General features: G+C 41.5%; 1 protein-coding gene across 3 annotated transcripts in view; it reads right to left on the reverse strand.

Annotated features, from left to right (window-relative positions):
• PHF20 (PHD finger protein 20) overlaps positions 1-11,253 on the reverse strand; it is a 124,274-nt gene that overhangs the window by 12,118 nt on the left and 100,903 nt on the right. For all 3 annotated transcript variants that reach the window (XM_014550655.1, XM_005879742.2, XM_014550654.1), the window contains 2 exons: positions 4,575-4,674; positions 1,172-1,367 (listed from right to left, as the gene is read on the reverse strand). In XM_014550655.1, coding sequence (XP_014406141.1) covers positions 1,172-1,367; positions 4,575-4,674 — 296 coding nt within the window. The remainder of the gene's footprint in view (positions 1-1,171; positions 1,368-4,574; positions 4,675-11,253) is intronic.

Genomic DNA, 11,253 nt, shown 5'->3' on the forward strand with positions numbered 1-11,253 from the left:
AGAGGTGACCAGGACAGCAGAGAGGGGCAGTTGGGGGCGACCAGGCTGGCACGGGGGGGGCAGTAAGGGATGACCATGCTGGCAGGTGGGGCAGTTTGGGGTGACTAGGCTGATATGGGAGGGCTGTGGGGGCGACCAGGTTGTCAGGGGGGGCAATTGGGGGCGATCAGGTCGGCAGGCAGAGGCAGTTAGGGGCGATCAGGCAGGCAGGTGAGCAGTTAGGAGCCAGCGGTCCTGGATTGTGAGAAGGATGTCCAACTGCCGGTTTAGGCCCGATTCCCAGGATCGGGCCTAAACCAGCAGTTGGACATCTCCTAAGGAGTCCTGGATTGGAGAGGGTGCAGACTGGTCTGAGGGGACACCCCCCCCCCCCCCCCCGTGCACGAATTTTGTGCACTGGGTCTCTAGTCATTAACAGTAAATAATAGAATATTTTAATAAAAAATTAATATTTTTTCTTGAACATTAACTTACCAGACACTGAATAACTGCACAAATCAATAAGTGTAATGCAAATAAATCTATTTTTCTTGTTCTCCAAAAGCGAAATATTTCCTGTTGTGCACACCAAACAAGTAAGTACAAGACTAATGACGTGGCAATGGGCTGCTAAAATATTCGCTGTTAGTATTAGTGGAGAGAAATGGTGTGCCTGCACATAAGGCGTGTAAGGGAAATGAATGCAACACGATTATAGTGATCGGTCATTAGCCAACATTGTAGTTCGCTATTAATAATTATGTATAACAGGATATTGTAAAAATTAAGTTACGAAGTTTTTTTTAAAACGTTTTTTACATACTGTTATATTGACTGGGCCACAAAAATATTCCTTGTGGGCCGCATGCAACCCATGCTAGATGTATATGTTACCACAATTTAAAAAACAAAAACAAAAAACTCAGACTGTACACAAAAACAATCTCAACTATTAATACATACACTGTATCATGATTATGTTGGTGGTTGCAAGAGTGCATACATTTGTCAAAACTCAATGAACGCTTAAAATATATAAATATACCTCAATACAATTCATTTTTTAAAAAAATGTTTTAAAAACTGAGAATTTTTAGCAAGGTCATCTATCTTTGATTTTGTAGCTTTCCAGATTCTCAAATTTATCCTTCTCCCAGACATGCGTCCCCAAAGCTGCAGGTGCCACACTTACTGCAAGATGCTCATCTTGAGCTGCAGGCCATGCAGAACCTCGATCACTCTCTGCACATCCCCAAGAAGCTGGTGGGTGGCCACAATCTTCTTGGCATTCTGGTGGGAATAGTTATCTTCTAAAAATGCCAGGCCATGCATATGTCCCCTAGTCAACCACTCCTTGTCATACCAGTACTTTAAGCCAGGCCTCTGACCTAAAATAGTGACAATAAGAGAGTTAATACTTGGCCTGAAGGAAATCCAGATTATTTCATCATTACAATTATTACACAAACTTTTGAAAGGATGGATTGGTGTGTTTATTTTGTTCATTTATATTTGTTCATTGGTGTGTTATTTTGTTCAACCCAATATACATTTACTTGGCACCTACTAAATGCTAGGCTCCCTATTAGGTGTTGGGAATAAGGTAGTAAGAAAAGTAAGTTTCCTGATCTCCTGGAAGTGGCCAGAGGTACAGCGAGAACATGGATATCTCTTTAAATTTAAATCACATCATCCCCTCTCCTACTTAAACCTGCAAAGACTTCCTACTGCACACAGTAGAAACCCAAAGCCCTAACTAACTCTGGCCTATTGAGACTTGCAGGACAGGCTCCTTTCTGCCCTCCTGGCCCCATGTTTACAGTTTTGTTTATGGAACACATCAAATTCTTTCTGATCTTAGGGTCTCTGCTTTAGTATCCACTCTGTCTAGAGCACTATTCCCCTTTGCAGGACTGGCTCCTTACCACCTGTCCTGAGAGAGGCCTTTTGTCACCTCCCAAAGTAAGACAGACTCTTAAATGTCTCCTAGCCATTCCCTATCTGATCGCTTTTGCTAACTCACAGCATTCATCCCTATCTAACAAGTTCTAGTATATCTGACTTATTTTGAAATCTGTTTTTGGCCCCAACTCCACTAAAAGCAAAAAAATAGGAACCATATTGTTCATTGTTCTATACTCAGTGCCTGGAAAAAAGCATCTTGAATAGATTTATCAAATGGAAAGAAGCGCCAAGTGACCCTCCAACTTCAACTACCACATAATTAAATACTGGTCAGGCCACCTCCCTTCTCTGGGCCTCCATTTCCCATCTGTTACAACAATAGATGAACTGAATGGCTTCAGTAGTCTTATTCATTACAGGGACCCCTAGGAAGGACTGAAAACACGACCCCATGTGACTTGACAGTGTTTCCTGCTCCAAAAGCCCAGGGAACAACTTTCAGTCAGACTGTTGTTCACCTCCCAATATAAAAAAACCCTGAAATAGCCTGGGTAATCCTATCAAGGTCTCTGGGCTCTTTCTGACTTTATCAAGACACATGGTAGGGATACACCTTGATTCTGTTAAAAACATTTTAAGAAACATTTAAATCTGTTAGGTTAAACTTCTGGCCTAAAACACTGCAAATTTCAACCGAGTCTATAAATGTGACAGACATTGAGTGCGCAATTCAATGAGATATCTATTCACAGTCTTGGCAATTAGAGTTATTAAAGTTCAGAAAATGTGTACGAATTGAGAAAGATGGTGTGTATGATTTCTAAAAAGAGAAAAATGGAGGGAAAGAATGAGAAACAATAAAGTAGACAAGAGAGATTTTTCAACAGAAAAGTGGAGGGAGAGAAAGATAGACAATGAAGGAGACAAAAGAGATTTTTCCTTAAGGAGCCCTCGGGATTATATGTAGAATCTCAGAGGCAGCTGTTGCAGGAGCTGCTTGAACAGGATTCAGAGCAACATAACCTGTTATACAAGACAAAGGTCAGAGCCACTGGTTCTTATCTTCTGTCATGTCCTCTCTGGGTCTGTATTTGCTCATCTGTCAAATGCTAGGAGTTGACAAGTGTTCGCTGAGATCCTGCCTATCAATAATATTCTATGACTCATAAACTAATCTTCTGACCAATTTCTCCTTTGAGATAAAGGAAAAAATAGAGGCAGATTCCTTTCTGTCTATGGCCTAATCTAGCACAAGGAGACATAGCGTCAAAACAGAGGTTATCAGGCCCTGAGGGGACCTACTTGCTGGAAAATGAACTATGATGGCCAGCCCCGCACTACACAACTAGCAAAATCAAGACATTTGGCATTACAAGCCAGTTCTAAATCTCACTTGCTTTATGAGATCAGAAAAGTCATTCATATTCTTACGTCAATTTCTTTCTCATAAGCAAAAATGGGAGTAGGAGTTCCTTAGGCCCTTCACAGGACTAAAAGGAATAACAGAAGCAGAGGTTCTCATATATTGTCTAATTGTAAGGGGATCATAGGACTGGAGCTGAGGGGAGAACTTACAAGTAGAGAACAGGGAGAAGATGTCAACATCCTATTGACAGCAAGACAAGAGCAACAGATTTATAATCCACCCCTGAACTTCTGGAAAGGGGCACCCAAGAGCCACAGGCAATCCCTGTGACCATGGAACAATGAAACTAACAGATTCTGTTAAGAAATTAATTTACTCTCTTGGGTGGCAGATAGGCTCTTTGAAACCAGACCTTTTCCCTTCCCCTTAAGGGCACATTTCCCTTCTTGGTGGCAATGAAGCAATGGAGGCCAGATACCACTAGAGGGAGCAGAGGCAGGTTTCTAACTCATCAACAGCCCTTAAAAGTCAATGACAGCCCTACAACCTCATGAATTCTCAAGAGGAGAATTCTAAAACTGAAACGACACAGAGCAGAATAGCATGGCCTTTATGCAAGGATGACACACAAATCTGTAGAGCATTCCATAGTTTTTATAGTTTCAGTCATGCAAGATGAGTAAGTTCTAGAGATCTGCTGTACCACTGTGCTTCGATTATAAATAATACAGTACCCTTAAAATGTTATGAGGGTAGATCTCATGTTACATTATTTTTACAATAAAAAATAAGGCCCTAGCCAGTTTTGCTCAGTGGATAGAGCATCGGCCTGAGGACTGAAGGGCCTTGGGTTCGATTCCAGTCAAAGGCATGTACCTCAGTTGCAGGCTCAATCCCCGGCTCTGGTCAGGGCATGTGTGGGAGGCAACCAATTGATGTATCTTTCTCACATCGATGTTTCTCTCTGTGTGTCTCTCCCTGTCCCTTCCTCTCCCTCTCTCACTCTCTCTCTCTCTCTCTGAAAATCAATGGAAAGATATCCTCAGGTGAGGATTAACAAACAAACAAACAAAGAAACAAAAAGTAAATTCTAGCTCAAGGCCAGCTCTTCTATTTGATGAAGCTCTTCACATATGGTCTCTTACTGCTAAGCTCAGGAAAACTGGCCACCAGGTGAGTGAGCAACAAAGGCGAGAGAAGTCAGAGTCTAGCCGATGCTGAAGAAATGAGTCTCAAGACCACAGACACTTAGGCTGCTTCACAACCAGCTATGCCAAGGAAAAGGCTACATACTGTTAATATTCCTGACTCCAAAAATCTCTACCTGGAGGGTCTTGGCAAACATAACAGGTGTATTTTTCAGGCACATTTTCTTCCAGTAATCCCATGCAGACCCCATGCTGCCAGCACTGGCACTCTTCACACTGTCAGAATTAAAGAAGCAATAAAAATTAAACTCAGAAGGTGTCCTCCCCATCTATATATATGTACTATATATATATATAAAAGCCAAATAACCAGAATGACAGGTCACTATGACATGCACTGAGGCAACCAACCAGCCCAATCGGATTACCCCAATTGGCCCCCATCGGGACAGGCTGGCCAGCCCCCATCCGTGCACAAACTCGTGCACCGGGCCTCTCGTCCAAAAATAAGACCCACCTGTGGGGGGAGGGGGGGAGAGAGAAGTAGAAGGAGAGAACACCCACAACTAACCTACACAGGTGCTGGGCTGCAACCATTCATCTAGAACTGGGCTAGGCAATACAGCAGCCACTAGCCACCTGTGGCTCTTTACATTTACATTAACAAATTAAGTTAAAAATTCAGTTCCCTAGTCCCACTACCCACATCTTAAGTGCTTAATAGCCATATGAGGCTAGTGCAGTGATGGCGAACCTTTTGAGCTCGGCGTGTCAGCATTTTGAAAAACCCTAACTTAACTCTGGTGCCGTGTCACATATAGAAATTTTTTGATATTTGCAACCATAGTAAAACAAAGACTTATATTTTTGATATTTATTTTATATATTTAAATGCCATTTAACAAAGAAAAATCAACCAAAAAAATGACTTCGCATGCCACCTCTGACACACGTGTCATAGGTTCGCCATCACTGGGCTAGTGGCTACTATGCTGGACAGCACATATGAAGAACATTTAGATCTATTAAACAGTGCTGGTCTCAAAAAAATGGCATTCACTCTCATTTCTAGAGGATTGAACTCTTCTGATCTTTTTGACACAGGAAAAATTGTTCACATACACAGAGGAAGGTTAACTTGTAATGAAAAAACCTATGTCAGGCTCAGACATTTATTAGCTGTGTGGCCTTGCAAAGGTCACTTCTCCACCCTAAGGTTCAGTTTCCCCATCTGCAAAATGGGATACTCTTCCTACCAACCATGTGGGGCCGTTTAGGAGGAATCAGTGGGTCATGTGTAAAAGATCCTACCTCACAACTTTAATGTATTGAGAGCCTATTACTACTACTAAGGGGCAATCTAAGTCACTCTGATACGTCCTTGAGTAACCATGTGCTAGCATTTTGCATTTATTTTCTCTAAGCCTTACCAAAGGTCACACAGCTGAAGAGAGCCAAAGGTGGGTCAGAATACAAGCCAGGCAAATTGCAAAGCTAGTTCTTTTAACCCCACTGCCTTCCCTGGATTAAGGGGGGAGGTGGGGAAAAGAAGGTGAAGGAGGGGCAGGAGGTACAGAGGGAAAAAAGTACAGACAATGAGGGCAGCATTATCTGGGGATAGTAAGCCTAAGGACTAAGGGCCCAGAGGAAATGGATAGGAAAAGCAGATGTCAAAAAAGATACTAAGATACTTCAAGCAATTCCAAAGCAGAGCCCAAAACCTTTAAGTACCCAACTAAATGAATAGTTCTGGAAGGTGGACAGTGAGTTTCCTGACATGGCCTTGAGGCTGAGCCACCAGCCTAGCTGGCCACAGGGACTAAAAGTCTAAAGTTCAGACAGCCCTAGCCGGTTTGTGGATAGAGTGTCAGCCTGTGGACTGAAGGGTCCCAGGTTCAATTCCTGTCAAGGGTACATGCCTAGGTTGTGGGCTCGATCCCCAGTAGTGGGTGTGCAGGAAGCAGCCGATCAATGATTCTCTTTCATCATTGATGTTTCTCTCTCCTCCTCTCCCTTCCTATCTGAAATCAATTAAAAAATATTAAATAAATAAAGTTCAGATAATCTTCAGCCACTTGGAGTCAGATAGTCCTCGGCATGAAGAGGATTTTCGTGGGCATATATAAACCCTCCAGGAAGCTGATCATTTCAGAATCAACAGAGGCAGAGCTGGAAGAGAGACTTCAGATAAGATATGATCAAAATTTTTCCATTTCCAATGAGGAAACTAAAGCTCAGGGAGAAATAAAGACTAAATAACAGCAAACGTAGGCAGTAGCAGAAAAGAGACTAGTTATAAGAATAAAAGTCTCTCAATGAGTCTTGAGTACTAGGATTCACCACAATTGAATCAAATACAGCCAAGTTGAAAATTTCAAAATAACTTCTTCGTGTGAGTCTGCCTAACACATTATTCATTTTTTAGAAGTTTATATTTAGAAATGAACAAGAATAACAGAAAAGATAAAATATCTAAGAATAAATCTAAGACTATTTAAGAATAAAAATACCTAAGACTATCTAAAAACAAAACAGGCAAGATCTCTATCAAGAAAGATTTTTTTAAATATACTTTTATTGATTTCAGAGAGGAAGGGAGAGGGGAGAGAGATAGAAACATCAATGATGAGAGAGAATCCCTGATCAGCTGCCGTCTGCACACCCCCTACTGGAGATTGAGCCCGCAACCCAGGCATGTGCCCTTCACCGGAATCGAACGTGGGACCCTTCAGTCCGCAGGCCGATGCTATATCCACTGACCCAAACCAGCCAGGGCTGAAGAAAGATTTTTAAATACTACTTGAGGGACACAGAAACTAAGTCAAGGGTAAGGTGCACCTTATTCCTGGATAGCAAGAGTGGGGTATAGTGTTGGGACAACCTTACACCAGGATAAATTCCAGGCAGATCAAATATTTAAATGGTTTTTAAAAAATATATGAAACCTCAAAACTACCAGAAGAAACCATGAGAATTCTTTTATTAACATTTCTATAAGTTTTTATGAACTTCCAATGAGAAAGCAACTGTTATTCAAATCCCAGAAATTATTAAAGGAAAGTTTAATATACCTGACTGCATAAAAACACAAAATCTGTAAGATAAGGCAAAAAACAGATGACAAACATTTGTAACTGTTTTTTTGTAACAGCCAATACAAAAACACATCTACAAAAAGCCTATACAAATGAGTAGTAAAATGACCCACTATTCAACAGAAAAATTGATAAATAACATGAACAGTCAAAGAGAAAAAACTGATTCTTAAATAAAAAGATGTTCAATTCAACCCTTAAAAGAATAAATTAATGTAAAGTAACTTGAATTAATATAAATTAATATGAAATAAAACCAGACTAATAATATGCATACACAGTATTTCTAGGTATGGGGATTACATGTAAATATCAATCACTCTATAATAATAGAGGGAAAACCAAGATGGCAGCATAGGTAAACACCAGAAATTGCTGCCTCGAACAACCACTTCAAAAATACAACTAAAAGACAAAACAGACATCATCCAGAACCACAGGAAGGCTGGCTGAGTGGAAATTCTACAACTAGAAGGAAAGAGAAAAGCACACTGAGACTCAGAGGAGGTGCGGAAGTAAAGTGCAGAGGTACGGAGGGCTGCCGCAAACAACCACTTCAAAAATACAACTAAAAGACGGAACGGACATCACCCAGAACCACAGGAAGGCTGGCTGAGGAGAGACTCTTCAACTAGAAGGAAAAATAACAGCACACCGAGGCTCAGAGGAGGCGCAGTGTGGAAAATACTCAGGTGCGGAGGTGCGCGCGCAAAGCGGGCTGGTGGCTGAGAGCGCGGTTGTCGTTTTCGGTCAGGGGGGAGTCTCAGACTCTGAGCTCCAGATACGGGCGAATCGCTGGGGACTCAAACGGGAGAAGCGGGAGTGTCTGGCATCAGTTGGAAGGCAGCTTTCTCTCCGAGGTTTGCAGCGGTTCCTGGGGTTCTGAGAAGCAGAGCCTCTGGGAACGGGACTGAGAGGGGCCATTACCGCTCCCTCCGCCCGCCCTGTTGAGCCCGCCCCGCCCAAGCCCTGCGCAGAGCCATTTGCCGGATTGCCTCAGGCAAAGGCTAGATTAGCACCTCTCCAGAGGACAGAAGTTTTCCCACTGCAGACACAGCTGATTCTCACTGCCAATTGGCCTGGAGGTCAATTCCTCCCAGTGACACCTAAAACAATCAAGGCATAACTACAACAAGACTGTGCACAAAGCCCACAAGGGGGTGCACCAAGAGTGTCCACCTCAGGTAACTGGGGAGGCTGAGCCACTGGGCCCTGTAGGACACCTAGCACACAAAACCACTCTACCAACACAGGGAAGCAGACAAAATGCGAAGACAAAGAAACAGGTCACAAATGACAGAAATGGAGGACAGCAAACGACTGGATATAGAGTTCAAAACCACGGTTCTAAGATTTTTCAAGAATTTTATGGAAACCGCCGATAAATGTATTGAGATCCTTAAGAAATCTAGTGAGACCCTCGATGTTGTGATAAAGGACCAACTAGAAATTAAGCATACACTGACTGAAATAAAGAATATTATACAGACTCCCAACAGCAGACCAGAGGGTCGCAAGGATCAAGTCAAAGATTTGAAATACGAAGAAGCAAAAAACACCCAACCGGAAAAGCAAAATGAAAAAAGAATCCGAAAATACGAAGATAGTGTAAGGAGCCTCTGGGACAGCTTCAAGCGTACCAACATCCGAATTATAGGGGTGCCAGAAGAAGAGAGAGAGCAAGATATTGAAAACCTATTTGAAGAAATAATGACAGAAAACTTCCCCTACCTGGTGAAAGAAATAGACTTACAAGTCCAGGAAGCGCAGAGAACCCCAAACAAAAGGAATCCAAAGAGGACCACACCAAGACACATCATAATTAAAATGCCAAGAGCAAAAGACAAAGAGAGAATCTTAAAAGCAGCAAGAGAAAAAAAGTCAGTTACCTATAAGGGAGTACCCATACGACTGTCAGCTGATTTCTCAACAGAAACTTTGCAGGCCAGAAGGGAGTGGCAAGAAATATTCAAAGTGATGAATAGCAAGAACCTACAACCAAGATTACTTTATCCAGCAAAGCTATCATTCAGAATTGAAGGTCAGATAAAGAGCTTCACAGATAAGGAAAAGCTAAAGGAGTTCATCACCACCAAACCAGTATTATATGAAATGCTGAAAGGTATCCTTTAAGAAGAGGAAGAAGAAGAAAAAGGTAAAGATACAAATTATGAACAACAAATACACATCTATCAACAAGTGAATCTAAAAATCAAGTGAATAAATAATCTGATGAACAGAATAAACTGGTGAATATAATAGAATCAGGGGCATAGAAAGGGAGTGGACTGACTATTCTCAGGGGGAAAGGGGTCTAGGGGGTGCGGAAAGAGACTGCACAAAAATCGTACACCTATGGATGAGGACAGTGGGTGGGGGGTAAGGGCTGAGGGTGGGGTGGGAACCGGGTGAAGGGGAGCTATGGGGGGACAAAAGAGGAACTGTAAAAATCTGAACAATAAAGATTTAATTAAAAAATAATAATAAAAGCATAATATGCTTATTAGACCACACGTCCTTCCGGACAAAGCCGGGTCTGTGAGGGAAGGCCTAATCTTGCATGAATTTCGTGTATTGGGCCTCTAGTTTTTTATAACTTTATGTACTGCCTGAAGTTTTTTTAGTAAACATTTATTACCATCATCATAAAAATTTTATTCTTGTGAAAAACTGTTTTTAAAGAACATACTGTTCATTTATATATGCTTGTGTATATGTGTATTCCAAAATATTAACAGTGGTTATCCCTGGTTAAAAATAGTCTGGCTAATTCTCGTTAAAGTCTGATAGTACCTTGTATACTAACAAGGGTGCTGGTGATACTTCTTTGGTACTGCCTCCAGAGAGGGTTTATGTAATATTGCTATGACAAATAGCAATATTTGCCAAACTTACAAATGCACATACCCTTTAGCCCAGGAATTCCACTTCAAAACTCGGCCCACAGATATACTTACAGAAAATTATTCATTAGTTCACTGATATAATTATTTTTATTTACTTATTTTTTGTTTTTTTGTCGTTCTTTTTCCCCACTACTGTTATGATTAGAAACAATCTAAATGTCCATCATCAATAGGAGAAGGGTTAAATAAATTATCATCCACCCATTATGCAGCTATAAAAAAGAATGTGGAAGCTTTTCATATCTGAAAATGAAGTGGACTTCAACTTATACATTGTTATATGAAAAAAAAAATCTTGAAAATACTACATATAAAATAATATTTGTATTTTAAAAAAGACAGTTGCACATCAATGTGAATGCATTCAATGCCAATGCACTTAAAAATGGTTAAAATCGTAAATTTTATGTTATGTGTATTTCACCACACAAATAAAAGAATGGAGAGAACATATTTGTTATTACATGTTTGGCCACAGAATGTTTGTGAATGATACAAAATGAAAACTAGTGGCCCAGTGCACGAAATTCATACACTTTTAATTAAAAGGGAATTAATTAGAGGAAATATTTTAATATTGCTATTTGCCCTTTCTCTATAATAGAAGTGTGAGAGATGAAAGAAAATTAGTAAAATGTATATGAAAATCTTCCTCCTGTCAGAGTCTGGGGTGTGCCACGGGACCCAGAGTCAAGTCCCCGCCCACCCGCGTGCACCTCGAAATCGCATGAGACCCAGACCTGGCCGCCCCACCCCTGTCAAGCCCTCAGGTCCCCTGGCCTCTGCGCGGGGGGCGCGGCCTCAGGTTTCCCGGCCTGGCCTCAGGTCCCCTGGCCCCGGCCTGGGGGCGGGGC

Source organism: Myotis brandtii, unplaced genomic scaffold (assembly GCF_000412655.1).
Source record: "Myotis brandtii unplaced genomic scaffold, ASM41265v1 scaffold61, whole genome shotgun sequence".
In the NCBI taxonomy this organism is placed as follows: domain Eukaryota; kingdom Metazoa; phylum Chordata; class Mammalia; order Chiroptera; family Vespertilionidae; genus Myotis; species Myotis brandtii.